This window comes from Lagenorhynchus albirostris, chromosome 19 (genome assembly GCF_949774975.1).
Source record: "Lagenorhynchus albirostris chromosome 19, mLagAlb1.1, whole genome shotgun sequence".
NCBI lineage: Eukaryota > Metazoa > Chordata > Mammalia > Artiodactyla > Delphinidae > Lagenorhynchus > Lagenorhynchus albirostris.
Window position 1 is genome coordinate 48,554,753 of NC_083113.1, and position 18,125 is coordinate 48,572,877.

The window sequence follows — 18,125 nt, forward strand, 5'->3', positions numbered from 1 at the left end:
TGTAGGCTTGCCACTACACAGATGCATCTAAAAGGAAATGCTTATTTACTTCTCTAAGTCTTCCCCAGACTGTGGCTGGAGGCTAAAGCCATTACACAGATCATCAGAATAAAGAAACCAGGTATCATCCAGGGATCTAAGAACATGTAGTTAAAATGACTATCCAATTTTCTACTGGGGAAGGAACAAAGAGATTTAACTTCATCTTTACCAAATTATGTAAGCAATCCCTCCAAGTACTCTACTAATGTCAGCTTTCCAGATGGGATCAGAAAGCCAACTGTTTTTCTTTTAAAAGTAGTTTATAGTTAGCATTTATTGAGCACTCACTAGATATACCAGATAATTTACATACATTGTTGCAATTAATCTTCAAAAAGCCCTTACGAGATAGTGTCATTCTTGCAGCCAGCCACACTGCCAACGAGTGGCAGAACTGAGACTCCAAACTTGAGATTTAAGGGAAAAGACATAGCTGGCAGTGTCATTTTGTGATTTTTTTTTTTTCCTATTTACAGTATGTCTCACACTGTGCTAGACACTGGGGAAAATATGAATAAAGCATTACCCCCTACTCCAGAAGCTTACAGTCTGGTGCTAACCAACACATAAACAATTACAAAGCACTGTTCTAAGTGGTATGTAGAAAGTATTATTGGAACAGAGGAGAGAATAACTGTTACCTATAAAAACTATTCAAGCAGCCTTATTTGTAATATCAGTCAATAAAAATGGATATGTTAATACTGCTTTTAAAATGCAACAGATGAGTGAAGGTTTTTTTTTTTTAAAAAGGGAATTCCTTGGCAGTCCAGTGGTTAGGACTGCACTTTCACTGCCGAGGTCCTGGGCTCAATCCTTGTTCGGGGAACTAAGATCCCACAAGCCACGCAGTGTGGCCAAAAAAAAAAAAGTTGCACGTAGTCTCCCCCGACTCTAGTCTGTAACAGACACTAGTAAGATTTTACAGATGAATTTTATCAAACTATGTAAGGAACCTTTAATCCTTTCTTAAAATTTCAGAGATTAGGAAAAGGGAATAATCAAAAATTAATTTTGAGACAAAATCTCAATGGCCAAAACTTTATGAGAAAAATTATACATTGATCTCATCAACATAGAAAAATCCTAAATATTAGTAAATAAAATTCAGTAGTATACCAAAACAATCATGACCAGGTAGCACTTAGCCCAAGAATGGGTTATATAGTTCATCATTATGTCTATTAATAAAACACCAATTTTTTTTTTTTTTTTTTTTTTGCGGTACTTGGGCCTCTCACTGTTGTGGCCTCTCCCGTTGTGGAGCACAGGCTCCGGACGCGCAGGCTCAGTGGCCATGGCTCACGGGCCCAGCTGCTCCGCGGCATGTGGGATCTTCCTGGACCAGGGCATGAACCCGTGTCCCCTGCATTGGCAGGTGGACTCTCAACCACTGCACCACCAGGGAAGCCCTAAAACACCAAATTTAACAAAGGAGAATGTTGGGCTGTACCCCGCAGGCCTTCAAGGCCTGTACTTGCCCAGCCTCAGACTGAAGAAAGAGCCCAGAGTCAGTGACAGAGACATCAGTTGTTTAATGGATAGGGGATCTTACACATCCGGAGCAAAAGGGTCCTGGAGTGACACTCCGCTGTGGATGGCAGACAGCAGGCAGGACATGGCAGAAGTCCAGGAAGCTGTGTGTGGGGGGGAAGGTTACCTGTTGTGGGGGGGAAGGTTACCTGTTACGGGGAACTGATGTCAGGTTGGCTCATCCATTACCAGGGAAACCATCAGAGAGGCATGTCCCTCAAACCCCCTTTGATAAAACTAGCAGGGTGGAGCTGTTTTGATATAAAGATTAGAAGAATCACTAGCTGGGGGCAAGTACATAGGCAGTTACTGATTAGGCTCTATGATTAAGAGGGAAGGTCAGCCATGTGAGTAGGGTGTAGGTGAAGCAGGGACTGGTTAAGCAGGGGATGTACAGAGAGCAAGAGAACAAGGCATCCTGGATGGCCTGATCACATGGCAAAAACTATATGATCATGTCCTAGATGAAGGGAAAGCACCTGAAACAACTCAAAACCTATTTATAGTTTTTTATTTTTAAACTTATTAGCAAATTAAGATTTCTTTAATTTGATAAAGGGTATTCATAAAAACTCTATAGCAAATATGTACATTAGTATATAAAGCTATGGTGAGTATGGCAGTGTGGTACTGACAATGGGATAGACAAATACTTTAATGGAACAGAACCCAGAAATAGATCTGTGTATAAAACATGTCAGAGGTGGCATGACAAGTCATCAGGGAAATGATGAACCAGTTAACAAATGGGACTGCAGCAATTAGTTACTTATATGGTAAAATTTCAGAGGCATTCCTATTAAAAACAGGAACTAAAAAAGGAAATCTGAAGGGTGAACTTTATGGTATGTGAATTATATCTCAATGAAGCTGTTGAAGTCTGCGATCAGTGCTTTTACTCAACTTTGTCCTGGCATAAAACGAATATAATGAGGAAATGTAAATGAGAGCCATAAGAATCAGAAAGGAAGACTAAACCATAATATACAGACAGTGATAATCCACATAGAAAAATCTAAGAGAATCTATACAAATTAGAATAAGAAAGTTCTCCATAGTTGCTGGATACAAGATCAGTTACAAATATTGATGATGTTTCTACACACCATTTGTAACCAGTTAGGGAATATTACAGGAAAAAATTTCAGTTTCAATAGGAGCAAAATGTATAAGTGCATAGGAATAAACTTAATATAAGATACACTAATATACCATATTCCAGGATGAGAACATCCAATATGGTAAAGATGCATATTGCCTCCAGGTTAATCTGTGAGTTTAATGCAATTTCAATAAAAATCCCAATCAGGTATGTGTGTGTATGTGTGGTATCTGACAATTGATGGTAAAATCCATGTAGGAGAGCAAAAGCCAAGGATAACCAAGAAGTGTTAAGAAAAACAGGCCAGGGAGATTTGTATTAGCAGTAATTAAGTAATTAAGACTGTGCCATATGGCAAAGAGACAGACACATAAACCAGGGAACACAACAGAAACCCAGAAACAGATCCATGTTTAAAACATAGCTGTATTTTGGGAATTCCATGGCAGTCTAGTGGTTAGGACTCTGCACTTCCACTGCAGGGGGCACAGGTTCTATCCCTGGTCCGGGAACTAAGATCCCCGCAAGCTGCATGGCCAAAAAAAAAAAAAAGGCAGTACTTCAAAGTATCTGGAGTGAAAAATCAAAGGGGAAATGATGAACTAGTTAATCCATTATTTAAAATTGGTTATATATACATGAAAATAGATTCCTATACTATATAACAGGATTATAAAATAAATTCAAGGTGAATTAAACATCTAAAGCTGGAAAAGCAAAACTTTAAAAAGAACGAAATAATGCCATTTGCAGCAACATGGATGGACCTGGAGATTATTATACTAAGTGAAGTAAGCCAGACAAAGACAAATATCACATGATACCACTTACATGCTGAATCTAAAAAAAAAAAAAAAAAAAAAAGTGGTACAAATGAACTTATTTACAAAACAGAAACAGGCTCACAGACCTGGAAGACAAACTTATGGTTGCCAAAGGGGAAAGGTAAGGGGGGAGGGATAAATTGGGAGTTTGGGACTGACAATGTACACACTACTATATTTAAAATAGATAACCAACAAGGACCTACTGTATAGCACAGGGAACTCTGCTCAATATTCTGTAATATCCTAAATGGGAAAAGAATTTGAAAAAGAATAGATACGTATATATATATAACTGAATCACTTTGCTGTACACCTGAAACTAACACAACATTGTTAATCAACTATACTCCAATATAAAATAAAAATTCAAAATAAAAAGAGTTGGGGACTTCCCTGGTAGCGCAGTGGTTCAGAGTCCGCCTGCCGATGCAGGGGACGCGGGTTCGTGCCCCGGTCCGGGAGGATCCCACATGCCGCGGAGCGGCTGGGCCCGTGGGCCATGGCCGCTGAGCCTGCGCGTCCGGAGCCTGTGCTCCACAACGGGAGAGGCCACGGTGGTGAGAGACCCGCGTACCGCAAAAAAAATAAAAAATAAAAAGAGTTGGGAGGAAGTTCTTAAGATAAGCTACAAAAATACAAACAATAAAGAAAAAGGTTAAATTTAAGTACATTAAAATTTTTTTAACATCTTTATTGGAGTATAATTGCTTTACAATGGTGCGTTAGTTTCTGCTTTATAACAAAGTGAATCAGTTATACATATACATATGTTCCCATATCTCTTCCCTCTTGCGTCTCCCTCCCTATCCCACCCCTCTAGATGGTCACAAACCACCTAGCTGATCTCCCTGTGCTATGTGACTGCTTCCCACTAGCTATCTATTTTACGTTTGGTAGTATATATATGTCTATGCCACTCTCTCACTTTGTCACAGCTTACCCTTCCCCCTCCCCATATCCTCAAGTCCATGCTCTAGTAGGTCTGTGTCTTTATTCTCGTCTTACCCCTAGGTTCTTATGACATTTTTTTGTTTCTTAGATTCCATATATATGTGTTAGCATACGGTATTTGTTTTTCTCCTTCTGACTTACTTCACTCTGTATGACAGACTCTAGGTCTATCACATTAAAATTTTAAAAATTATGTTTTTTATTTCCTCAATATTATTCTTCAGTAATATTTTTACTGAGGGCATGCTGAAAAGTTGTTTTGATGTCACAAAAGATTTGTCTTATTAAATGGGAATATCACTCCACCTCTCTTTAATAAAAGGTGACCACATATATTATGGAATTTGAAAAAGCTTCATAACTTTAAAGAATTAAACACTTTATTTAAACAAAATTAATAGAAGCTGCAGATTGGATGAAAATGTTTGTAACAAATATAAACCAAAAAAGAATTAATATCCAAAATAAATAAAGAACTCTTCCAATAAGACAAACCACCCAAGAGAACAATGGGCAAAGACGAAGAATCCTTAACTTCAGTCCACTGTATATGTTGTCCATGCACTAACTCTATCGAGTGCCTTTCACAAAGACTACAATATGAACGGTGCCCCCTAGAGTTGTGCAGTGTACAACCTCTACACTAAAAGATGCAGACTTGCACTGTACAGTTGGTGGCCTTATGAAATGCAAAGGAAAGTAAACTCTGGTTTATTTTTTCACACTCATCAGATTGGCTAAAGTTTCAACATATAAAATGTTGGGGAGGATATGAAACATCTGGAATCCTCATAAACTGCTGTGTGGGTGTAAACTGGTACCATCACACTGGAAAGCAATCTGACAATATTCAGTTAAGTTGAAGATGCAGATAACCCATGACCTAGCAAATTCCATGTCTAGGTATATATCCTAGAAATATCCCCACCCATGTACAAGAGACGTGTACAAGAATGATCACTGCAGCCTTGTCTACATGAGCCAAGAATTGGAAACAGATTAAATGTCTGGCAACAGGAGAACAGAAGGATAATATGTGGTATAGCCATACAAAGGAATACTATATAGTGGTTAAAATGAATGCACTAGAACTACATATGTTAACATAAATAAATCTCCAAAATGGTGCTGATGAATGAAAAAAGCAAGATGCAGAAGTATATTCAGCATATCATTTCTATAAAGTTTAAAAACATGGAAAACAATTCTAAGTATTGCTCACAGATATAAAGTTATGTAATAAAAGTATAACCATGCAATTCAGGGTGGTGGTTACCTAATGGAAGGAGGGGAACAGTATCAGGGAGGGGTCAATGTGGGGTTTCAAATATAGCTAGTCATGTTTTATTTCTCCAGAAAATAAAAACCTGAAGCAAATATAGCAAAATATTTACTGCTGTTCTTTCTTTTTATTGTTATGTTTGAACTATTAAATAACTTTTTAAGTTACATCAGTGAGAACAGGGATTGGGTCCTTCTCAAAGAACAGCACACGGGTGCCTCCAATTTCTCACTCCCCTTCACTCCTCAGCCCAGGAGAGGCCAGCTTCTACTTCCCTGACCCTGCGTTTGCTGAGGTTACCAAAAATAACCTTGTCCGCCCAGCTGAGGGGCTGGAGGGGAACCACGAGGTTCTTAATTCTTACCTTCCTTGTCTCTCTTTCTTTTAATATATTCTACACTCCAGATTACTCCCTCTTTGAAGCTCCTAGTTGCCTTTCTCCTGATTTTCCTCTGGCCTCTTGGTCACACTCCTTCTTGTGCTTCTCCACCTACTCCTGAACTCTCCATGTTCCCCAGGGTTCAGTCCAGGGTCCCCTTTTCTTCTCATTCTCTACACATTCTCCTTGGATGGTTTTATCCTAACCCGTGTCTTTAAAGACCTCCTATAAATGACTCCAAAATCTTGATCCTCAGTCCATCTCTCTCCTGAGCCCCAAGCCAGTCCTTCCAAATGTCCCTTCTTAGGTCCTTGGCCAGCAGTATCACAGAAATCCCAACTGCCTGAGCTCATCGTCCCCTGCCTGCAACTCCTGCCACTGACCCCCTCACCAGCCCAGAGCAGCTCCTCTTCCTGGATCCCCTTTCCTCATATACAGCACCCCCTTCCCTCCTCTCACCCACACAGGAACCTGAGAGCCATCCTCAATGCTCCCTCAATCCTCATCCTCTACCGCAATCAGCCAATCAGCCTTACCAGCCTCTGCATATTTCTCAAGTCAGTCCCCTCCCAATGGCTCCTAAAACTGTTATTGTCTGGGCCTCATCATTTCTCTTCTTCTTATTACAGTAATCCCCCAACTGTGGTCTCCCTGCCACCATCCCTGTCCCTGACTAATCCATCCTCCTTGTTACAGAGGAGAGCGATATCGCTAAAATGCAACTTCCATCCCAATACCCTTTCCTCAAAAATCCTTTAAGTGGCAAGTCATTGGGATAAAACCATTCTCCTTTGGAGGACTCAAAAGTCCTCACCGACTTGCCCCGAGTGCCTCTCCAACCCCTCCCACACTCCCCCAGCCCAGCCACGCAGTGCTGTCATCTCTGGCCTTTGCATACGTTGATTCTCTACCTCAAATACCCTTCTCTCAAAGCTGTCCCTATGTGCGCCACCAGTTTCTTTTTGTTTGCTTCCCCTTCACCTCTGAGCAAGTATACCTGGGCCTATGAGATCTTCCTGTGCCCCTTCCTCTCCCAAGTTGGGAATTAGACCTCTATCACGGCCATCCTTGTGTTCCCTGCAAAGTCACTTTCCCACCTTCCCTATCAGTCAAGGAGTTAACAAGAGGACTAACCCCCCTCCTTGTATTTCAGGTGCACAGCACAAAGCCTGATATACTGATGGTTTCAGAAGATATATGACAGGTCCACCTGGGACTGAGAGCCTACCTAACAAGTGCTAATGCATCTTAATGTTGCAGCAGTGGCTGAAATACGTAAAGTATGTACTGTAGCCACACAGAAGGCATGGGGCAGGTATGTGCACCAGGGCACCAATTCCAAAGGGGGCCCAAGCATCTCCTTCAAGGAGAATTTAGAAGGAGGCCATGTAAATGTTCTTATTCTCAAAAGCCTCACTCTTCATTAGGCTGAATGGTAGAATGCTTTAAAAAGCACAATTGGGGATTTTATTTTTTTATTTTTTAAATTTTTTCTCGCTAGAACCTTTATTATTTCAGAAATAGGCATCCTATGTAACTTGAGGTGGGTAGAATAGTTATTTATGGATTACTGTAGTAAATATTTGTCAAAACACCAAGTATCTCAATAATCATACACATTTCATTCATAAGAACTTACAAAAATAACTCTTCTGTGTCAAAAAACTTATAAATAATGGTCTATGGAGGAGAGAAGGAAAATTCTGCTAGGGGAAACTCTAGTGAAGCATTTTCTCCATTACATTTTTGATTGATATAGTTCATGAAAGAAGCCTCGCTTTGCCTTCCTTTTTTTTAGTGATTCCTCTGAGAGGGAATGCAAGAAACTAAATCTGAGGGGGAAAACTGCTTTCATAATCTCAAGTGTAAACCACGAATAGGCTTTTCTGATAAAAGCTTTAAAGCCTGAAGAGATAAGAAAGGCAAGCATATATTCCTTTAAACATTTCAATAAATTTGCAAAAATATTCAGCAACTATGCACGTATTATTTGTATACTTAAAAATGCAACAATTTTCATGCTTCGAATATTTTTTCCTGAGTGTTTTAAGCATGTTTTGTTCTAGACAATTCAAAAGTAAGACTTACACACACACATAATATATACAACAGGAATTCTCCACATGATTAGCATTGTGGACTCTCCTAACAGTGTCAAACAATGAGAAGCCAAACGTGATCACATCCATATCGTAAGGAGAGCCTGGAGAATCACCTATGTCTTTGTTTTCTGCTCAGTGCTTCTGATAAGTTCAGCAGATGTACGGCCATGACTTGTTTCCAAACATCCAGACCCCCTCACTGGCTCACCACAATTACACGAGTGCTAAGTTCTAAGTATTCAAAGAAAGACTGCAGGTGTCGCTTTACTTCTCTCTGGTCCCTTTACCAAACCCCTACATCACTTATGACGTTACTTGTTAATATTTTGCAATCCAAAATGAAAAATGCAGGTACACAAGTTTGCTAAATTTCATTTAACCAAATAAATTTAAAAATAGATAAAATACTTAAATTCCTGCAACACAAAACTTGGTTTTCATATTCATTTGAACATTTTCGAATTACTCAAACATGAGAATTGAAAATGTGTGTGCTATTTGGAAGAGAACTACTGAATTTATTCTCCAGAAGAAAAAGCAGACCTGAAGCATCACATTACTGGAACACCTGAAATGTTGACAAGTTCTTACCTTCTAAACTTCAACGAAAGCTGCTTGCACAAACTATTTAAAGAATATCTGCCCCGGGCTTCCCTGGTGGCGCAGTAGTTGAGAGTCCGCCTGCCGATGCAGGGGACACGGGTTCCTGCCCTGCTCTGGGAAGACCCCAAATGCCGCGGAGTGGCCAGGCCCGTGAGCCATGGCCGCTAAGCCTGCGCGTCCGGAGCCTGTGCTCCGTGACGGGAGAGGCCACAACGGTGAGAGGCCCGCGTACTGAAAAAAAAAAAAAAAAAGAATATCTGCCCCTATTAAACAAGCCAGATATCTGATGTATTAAGGAAGTCAGAAGCTGAGTCACTTCATTTCTTTCTGTTGACTCTAGTTGCCAGAATACTGGCAACTCGCATCCATGTAGATTCCCAGCATCGAATTGATGGGATCATATTTTTGAACTCCATACACTGGTACTACTTCTGCACGCTTGATTACTTTCTGTGTATCATACAGAAGAAACATGCTGAAAAGAACTAATCCACCATAAATTGTCAGTGAGTACAGAGTGGCACCAGCCACAGTGGTAAGTGGAAAAAACATAGATCCTAGTGAGGACACAAAGACGACACCCAGGCCCACGCCCAGGGGTGCTCCCATGTTCAAAAACTTCTCACTGGGTGCACATATGGCCACAGTGGAGAGGCCTCCCACAATACCAGCTGTGTACCATGCAGCTGTGATGATAAGAGGCGCCCCCTAATATCGTCAGAGGAGCCACCACTGCACCCATCACACCAGAATGTAGTAACCAAGCGAGATGCTTTGGGCCTGGGCTCTGGTCATATGATATCGACTGGACCAGCATTCCAGCTCCAATCATGGCTGCAAAGGTTGCACCAATTGTCACCCAAGATCCTTTCATCATGAAGTTCATGAGGGCAGGAGTTCTGCTCACTGCCAGGGCAGACAAAGCTGTTATGCCAATACTTCCTGCTAAGTACATATAGGTGGTATGAATTCTATCCTTCACATACTGAGGCCAAATTACAGCTTTTTCAATAGCTCCAATCTCATTAGACACTCCCAAGCCATAGTAGCACAAAGCTCTAAGACCAACAGCAGCCCCTCCAGCAATCTTCCCATCTGATCAATTTTAAATATTTTTTCCAATGATGGTTCCAAAGCTGCCTCCTTGAGTTCTTGGCTAGTTTTCCCACGCCAAATTCCAATTCTTGTCCTGGTGGCATATTCCCTGCTGGGTGTTAAGAGCCATTGATTTTTCGTGATGGAATTCTTCACAACAGGGGAGGCCTTGGTGAAAGCTGGTGGAAAAACCCTGGAAGGTAGTGTCCGGAGACACACAAGTCTTGCGGCCAGCATGGTGGTGCACCAGGTTTACCAAGCGATCGGAAACGCTCAGTCCCTGGTCAACTCAAGCGCGCAGTTCCCCTTCTGGCCGGCAACACGCACAACGACTACCACCTCCCGTGCCCTCCGCCCACCTCTTACTCAATTGTGGATTTTAAATTACCCCTTTCATCTTTATTTCCTCAGGGAGAAAAAAACAATCCTGGTGGTTGACATCAGGAAGGCGAGGCCACGGAGTTAGGTAGGAGGATCTACATATTTCTCTGTGATCAACAGCTCTGCTTCCTCACCTCCTTAGCTGCTGGAGACAGGCTGCTGCTTCCAGATGTGGGATGGGGTGGTGCACGCAAGCAAACGCCTGGTGCACAGCAAGCGGCTCCACAAACATCTGCCCAACACGCTTCTCCTAAGGACGATCTCTCAACGTTTGTTAGCAAAAGTTCTGGAAATCAGGATCAGTAAACTGTAGAGTACCTTATAAGCGGCAGTGACAGACCAAGGCAGGAACTGCACACGCGGTAGGCAGCCCTCCTCATGCCTGTGCTGAACAGTATCTCATCTCATCGCCACAACCCCACTGCCGGGGTGGTGTTGCCCTCATGTCAAAGGTGAGGATACTGACGCTCTGAAAATGCACTTACCCACCCAAGATCACACACTCAGTCCATCCTGGAGTCACAATTCAAACTCAAGTCTATGGCCAAAGTCCATCCTTGTTCTTCTAGACCAGAGGTTAGAAGCTGAAGGCCTGTGTCTACGTGGACCCTAGACATGTACGTAAAAACACAACTTTCTTGCTTCTCTTCAAAAAATTCTGAAGATCTGGCAACAATCAGCCAGAACAAAATAATGGCTCCTCTTTGGACAAGGAACTTGCCAGTTCACTCCACATACTTTAAAAAAAAAATTTTTATTTATCCATTTATTTAGGCTGCACTGGGTCTTAGTTGAGGCATGTGGGCTTCTTAGTTGCGGCATGCATGCCGGATCTAGTTCCCCACCAGGGATCGAACCCGGGCCCCCTGCATTGGGAGCGTGGAGTCTTACCCACTGGACCACCAGGGAAGTCACTCACGCCACCTATTTTTTAAACGTTTCCTATTCCTGGATATCTTTGGGCTTACAACCTTTGCACCATAGTTTACGTGCCATCCTTTATTTAGAACAGAATTCTTCCAAAGTATATGTAAGCAAAATACTAACCCACATTGGTCAACCCCATCTTTCATGGGAGAGGCAAAGAGCTGGGCTGCATGACCTGCCTGCGTCAGCACAGGTGAGCGAACGGTGTCATCCGGACCTGTTGAGACTGTACTCCTGCTCCCCCGCCCCGAAGCCTGGTTTCTCCCGCTGCCAGCTGTTTTCTCAGCCCAGCAGTTACTGATGTGCTGGGATAGGAGGGCATTCACATACCACTGGGGAAATGAGGAAAAGTATAGCATGAAAATACCAACTGAAAAGGTACTCACTAGAGGTCAAAATAGTCCACTAGTAGCAGCAATAAAAAAGGAAGTTGATGAAATCTTTGGGGGGAGGGACAGGGAACATACACTGAGAAGAGCTCTTTGCTTTCTCTCAATTAATAGAAGCTAATTCAATTAAAACTGGGGCAGACTAGATTGAGGGTGCCTCTATTGCTGGGCAAAGCTCGGGTTGCCCACAGTTTAATTCCGTTTTTTTTTTTTTAATTTATTTGTTTACTTTTGGCTGCATTGGTTCTTCGTTGCTGCGCACGGGCTTTCTCTAGTTGTGGCAAGTGGGGGCTACTCTTCGTTGCGGTGCGAGGGCTTCTCATTGCAGTGGCTTATTTTGTTGTGAAGCACGGGCTTTAGGCGCGTGGGCTTCAGTAGTTGTGGCATGGCCCACGGTTTAATTTCTCAGAGATTTCCTGAGAGGTTGCACATAAAGGTCTGTTGTTGAACTGAAGAAAGATGCTGGGAATAGGCTCTCTGATCCTGCTCTGTTGTCAGGTTGGTTTCACCACCCAGGGGCCCACCATGCCTCTCCCCATGGAGACACTGCTGGGTTTCAATGTGCTTTTCATTCTCTTGGCTGCCTGAGCAAACAGCCATCACTGTTTCCATTGTGAGCTCTTCTCCGTCTGGAGCCAAGCCCAAGTTCATGGAACATGTGCTTGCGACCAACATTTGGCAGCCTGGGTCCCCACTTGGAGCGACTTTCTGCCTTTGCCTTTTTCCCATCAAGACAGTTCCTGAATCTGGAGACTGAAGAGCAGTGCTGAACACGCTTAGTTCTAAAAGCTTGTTCCTCATCCTGCTAGCTCACTGGGATGAGGGACAAAAAATTCACACCAAAATCCAGAGCCCAGGTTACAAAGACAAAAATTATTTCCATCCCTCCCTTGTTACCAACACGACTGAGGACATACATATCTCACAGCATCAATGGGCTTAGTTTCCTGGAGAAAATTTCTCTTTGTATTATCTACCGAGTTAAGAATTTTTATGAGAAATCCTAATACAAGTGGAAAAAAATTGAGCATCCTTATCCTGAGGCCTCATTTTCTAGGTCAGGTGACAGAATGAAGAGATTAAATGCTTTCCCCACATCCACATAGGAAGTAGTGGCAGAGTTGGTACTAGAACATAATTACTTGAATATCCAGACCAAAGTTTATTCTACTATGCCAAGTCACTAATAAGGACGGGGTTGTTTTTTTTTTTTTAACATTTTTATACTGATATAATTCCACACAATAAAATGCACAGATCTTAAGTGTAGAGCTTAATACATTTTGACAAATGTTTACACCCATGTGATCAAAACTCCAGTCGAAACATGGAATGTTTCCATCGTCCTAGAAAGTTCCCTTGGGCCTTTTTCCACTCAACTCCCTTGTCCCATCTTCCTGCACCCAGCAACAACCCCTGCTCTGATTTCCATCCCTTTTGATTAAGTTTCGGGGCTCCAGTTTTAAGAAATAAAAATTGAATGCATGTGAATTTGCCTGAAGCCCTGAAATGTCTCTTTGCAGAATTTTCCTCTCCCTTTTGGACCGCAAGTACTACTTAAGATTTGTTTTGGATCCATCTGGACATTCTTCCAGAAAGTCAGCCTTAGCCCCAGCACAGACATATTTAGGGTTAAAGGCATCCACGTTTATAAGAAGCAAAGGCCAACTATGATTCCTCAATATGTGGTATAAAAAGAACTCTACCTTCTGGAAAATAAAGTTGCTATCTCCAAAATATCTGCCTTCTTGGCTCTTTCTGTAACACACCACTCCTTTAGAGTAGCTGCCTCTGTTCCTATGGAAAGAATTGCCTGAGCCCTTGAAAGTGAGCACATATGCATTATCTTTCTACTTGGAAGCTGTTTCCTAGTTTCGGTAACCTGCTGCTGCAGTGGGATTCCTCTTCGCAGCTCCCCTGACTTCCCCAGACATCATTACAGGAGGGCAGAGGCAGTTAAAAACCTAACATTGTCCTAAGCTATTTAGTCAGCAAGGGATCTGGGTTTTAGAAACTGGAAAACTTTGGCTAAGGCTTGCTCAGAACATTGTCTTAAGGCCAAAAAGTGTTGGCAAGGTCCAGGTGAAGGCAGCTTTCCACCAGCCACAGACACGACCAAATCATACGGGGCCTGCTTCTCTTTTAAGCAGAGCGCTGACGGCCAGCCTGGATCATTTTCTCCGCATCAGCTTGTCTCCCCAGACAGTGAGCTAATGCTTGGCACCAAAAAACACCATTAAAAAAAAAGGCATTTAACCCCATGTTTTGAGGCAGAAATGACTAAATGGAATATATACACAAAATTATTTAAATCAAGACAACTTTTAAAAATTCTAAGAGAATAAAAATTACGCACACATAGTCATAACATTGGAACCCACTTGTGAACACAGAATAAAGAGGAAGCAGTGCTGAAAATGTAAACTTCTCTGAAAGAGCCAAATTTCAGAAGACATTTTGTTAGTAAAGAGAGAATTCTGCGGAATTAGCTGCCTAAAGCATGCTGAATCCCTCTTCCCTATGCAATGTCACTTCTGAGTATGTTGCAGCTTTTCTACAGTTTAAAACTATTGATATTTTAAACTTTTTCTATTTTTTTTCATTTTCTAAATTTTACTTTTAAAAATAGACACTATATTAACATGGTTCAAAATTTTAAAAATAAGAAGTCTCCCTCCCACTCCCAGGCCCCAGCCATTCCCTTTCCCACCCTATAGGCCCTGTGTTAGTGGTTTCCTGTGCATCTATTCAGAGCTAGTTTAGCAAAACATAGATATATACCTTTCATCCTTCTTTTTTTAAGAAATGGAATGTTATAATGGTGTCCTACATTTTGCTATTTTTTTTGCACTTCATTGTATTTAGAAACAGAATTTTGAAGACATATTTCAATAAAGAAAAATTATATGTTCATTTACCCTTTGACACAGTGAATCCCACCTCTAAGAATCTATCCAAAATATACATTGGCAAAAATATAAAATATTCTATGTAGGCTATTCACAGAGTATTTCAAAAAGAAAGAATATGAAATGTCCACCAACTAATAAAAATGGTTACTGCTGGGGGCAGGAAGAAACAGAGGTGAGGGGACAAGGATGTAAGACCTCTCTGAATGTACCTTAAAAAAAAAAACTTGGGGCTTCCCTGGTGGCGCAGTGTTGAGAGTCCACCTGCCGATGCAGGGGACACGGGTTCGTGCCCTGGTCCGGGAAGGTCCCACATGCCGCGGAGCGGCTGGGCCCATGAGCCACGGCCACTGAGCCTGCGCGTCTGGAGTCTGTGCTCCGCAATGGGAGAGGCCACAACAGTGAGAGGCCTGCGTACCGCAAAAACAAAACAAAACAAAACCAAAACTTGTTTTAAATATTTTACATAATTTTTAAAAAAGTCCCCCTAAAAATTGAAAGCGAAAGGAGACAAAATTAACTATATATATTTGAAGCACTAACTACAGAGAAACTATTTCAAGTGACTTTAAAATGTTCACAATCTGGGAGTTCCCTGGTGGTCTAGGATTCGGGGCTTTCACTGCTGTGGCCCAGGTTCAATCCGTGGTTGGGGAACTGAGATCCTGCAAGCCGCGAGGCGAGGCCAAAAACAAAAAAAATCAAAAAACCTCACAATCCCTAGATCTGGTTTTTCAATCTCAGCACAACTGACATTTTGGGCTGGATAATTCTTTGTTGCGGGGGGTTGTCCTGTGCACCATAGGGTGTCAGCACCCAAGGCTCAGGTGAACTTCCCTGATTGGCAACATTTTGCACATACAGTCACACATCGTTGCCCCGAGAATTAAGTGCTGTGTTTGTCACATGTGCACCCAAAAAACTAAATATTGATTGCCCTGGGAGAATGTTCTAAAATATAGGAGGAGGGAGCATGACACAGCAGGATGAGCCACCTGGGGAAGCACCAGGGTGGGTCAGGAGGCACAGGGAGGAAGGAGGAAATGTGGGCAAGAGCCATTACTGTGAAGGGGAAGGGACGGGACGGGCAAGGTAAACAGGCTTGGGATTGGCTGGTTTGACTAATTTCAGTAGACTGGAGGCACAGTGACTGCCCCTGGTTTTCTGGTGCCTGGCCCTGGTGTGATTAGGGCAGGTGGATAGTGGCCCAGAATGTGAGAGCCCCAGAAAGGAGGTGGTTGGGGTATGGGCTCTGGATTGGTTGGTATACGTACAAAAGGTGTGCTCAGAGATGAGTCGCTATCCCTAGAAACTGGCTATCCCTGGGAGGGGCAGTCTCTCCAGGGTCAGCAAGGCAAAGATGTCAAAGTATCAGAGACACAAGGTTAGCAGAGAGGACAACTAGAAGCTTGTGCAGACTGTCTCCTGGACTTCGCCCATGTGCCTTTCCCTTTGCTGACTTTCACTGTAATAAATGGTAACTAACAGTTTTTCTGAGTTCTGTGAGTCTGTCTAGTGAATCAACCTAAGGGTGGTCTTGGGGACCTCGTGACACAGTTGCTAAAACCATTCTGTAAAAGGGTGATGGGATAGATCAGGCTGATACCAATGAACCCACTGATTAATCACTGAAAGCGGGACAACCCTATGTTGTGCAGAACCACCTGAAAAGAACTGAACCTGAATGTAATCAAGCCTCTCCACGTAACCACAAATTTATAGGAAATATGAGGGAGAGAGAACCTGCTATCAACACTGGAGGAAATAAGCAGCCAAATCCTGGATGGGGGACAGTCTACAGGACAAATAACCCATTTGTTAAGCACATAAAAAGGAGAGTGAACTGCTACAGATTTAGTGAGAAAAAGACACGTCAATCCAATGCATTGTGTGGACATTGTTTGGATCCTAATTTCAACAAAACAATAGTCAGAAGACATTTTTGAGACAACAGGGGAAATAAAACACAGCCTGCATAATAAATATTAAGGAATGATTGTTAATTTTGTTGGGTAGAATTCACTTTAAAATATTCCAAGAAAAACAAAATTGGAGGGGAGGGGGGAATAGATTAGATAACAACAGCATAAAGCTGATGATTGTTAAGTCTGGGTGATGGGTACATGGAGGCCCATTGTGCTATTCTACTTTTTGTCTATTTAAAAACTTCTATAACAAGTTTTTATAAATTTATTTATTTACTTTTGGCTGCGTTGGGTCTTCGTTGCTGCATGCAGGCTTCCTCTAGTTGCAGTGAGCAGGGGCTACCCTTTGTTGCAATGAGCGGGCTTCTCATTGTGGGGGCTTCAGTAGTTGTGGCACGTGGGCTCAGTAGTTGTGGCTCGTAGGCTCTAGAGCACAGGCTCAGTAGTTGTGGCGCATGGGCTTAGTTGTTCCCTGGCATGGGGGATCTTCCCAGACCAGGGATAGAACCCACGTCCCCTGCATTGGCACGCAGATTCTTAACCACTGCGCCACCAGGGATGTCCTATAACAAGTGTCTAAAAAGGTACTTAAAAATTGGAAGCAGTTATCCGTAAAAACATATGATCTAAATGTATGAAGTCCGAGAAACTGCCAATATTGCAGAGATGTGATTTTAAGGCATAGGTGAGATTCTAAACTTGGGTTTTTGTTTTGTTTGGCTTTGTTTTTGGGGTGTTTTTTTTTGGCAGCACCACGTGGCATGTGGGATCTAGTTCCCCGACCAGGGATCAAACGCATGTCCCCTGCAGTGGAAGCATGGAGTCCCAACCACTGGACTGCCAGGGAAGTCCCTAAACTTGGGTTTTAAGAGATTAAAGCAAAATGTTGGAAGTTGGCTGTCTAAGCTCCCCTTTTAGCTCTTGAGAAAACAGGCAGAGTCCAAGGTGAAGCTGCCTCTGGTCTCTATCTTTCAGGGTTTTGCCAGTCTCTGTTCTGAAGCGTAAATTCAGGAGTGTTCTTAATATTTAGTTTTTTGGGTGCACATGTGATGAACACTATAAAATTTAGGAATAAAAAGACTATCTCCTTACATTCTCATATAAATCTTTATCCTTTAAAATAGAATCTCGGGACTTTCCTGGTGGTCCAGTGGGTAAGATTTCGCACTCCCCATGCATGGGGGCTGGTTTTGATCCCTGGTTGGGGAACTAGATCCCACATGCATGACGCAACTAAGAGTTCGCATGCCGCAACTAAGAGTTCGCATGCCGCAACTAAGAGTTCGCATGCCACAACTAAGAAGTCCTCATGCCGCAACTAAGAGTCTGCATGCTGCAAATAAGAAGTCCGCATGCCACAACGAAGATCCCACATGCTGCAACTAAGAATTGGCGCAGACAAAATAAAAAAATATTAAAAAAAAAAAGAATCTCATGAGAGAGAGAGATGCATAATTTTCTGTGGATAAAAGCTTCTGCCAGGGCTTCCCTGGTGGCACAGTGGTTGAGAGTCCACCTGCCAATGCAGGGGACATGGGTTCGTGCCCCGGTCTGGGAGGATCCCACATGCCGCGGAGCGGCTGCGCCTGTGGGCCATGGCCGCTGGGCCTGCGCATCTGGAGCCTGTGCTCCGCAGCGGGAGAGGCCACAGCAATGAGAGGCCCGCATAGCACAAAAA

The 18,125-nt window shown here is 42.6% G+C and overlaps 1 protein-coding gene across 1 annotated transcript; it reads right to left on the reverse strand.

The window, feature by feature from the left end:
- Positions 1 to 9,138: 9,138 nt before the first annotated feature.
- On the reverse strand, positions 9,139 to 10,223 carry LOC132509465 (growth hormone-inducible transmembrane protein-like). Its single transcript, XM_060130548.1, is given in 4 exon segments — positions 9,139 to 9,184; positions 9,186 to 9,523; positions 9,525 to 9,907; positions 9,910 to 10,223. Coding segments are annotated over 4 exon segments (1,011 nt in total). The 5' UTR covers positions 10,154 to 10,223.
- Positions 10,224 to 18,125: the final 7,902 nt, after the last annotated feature.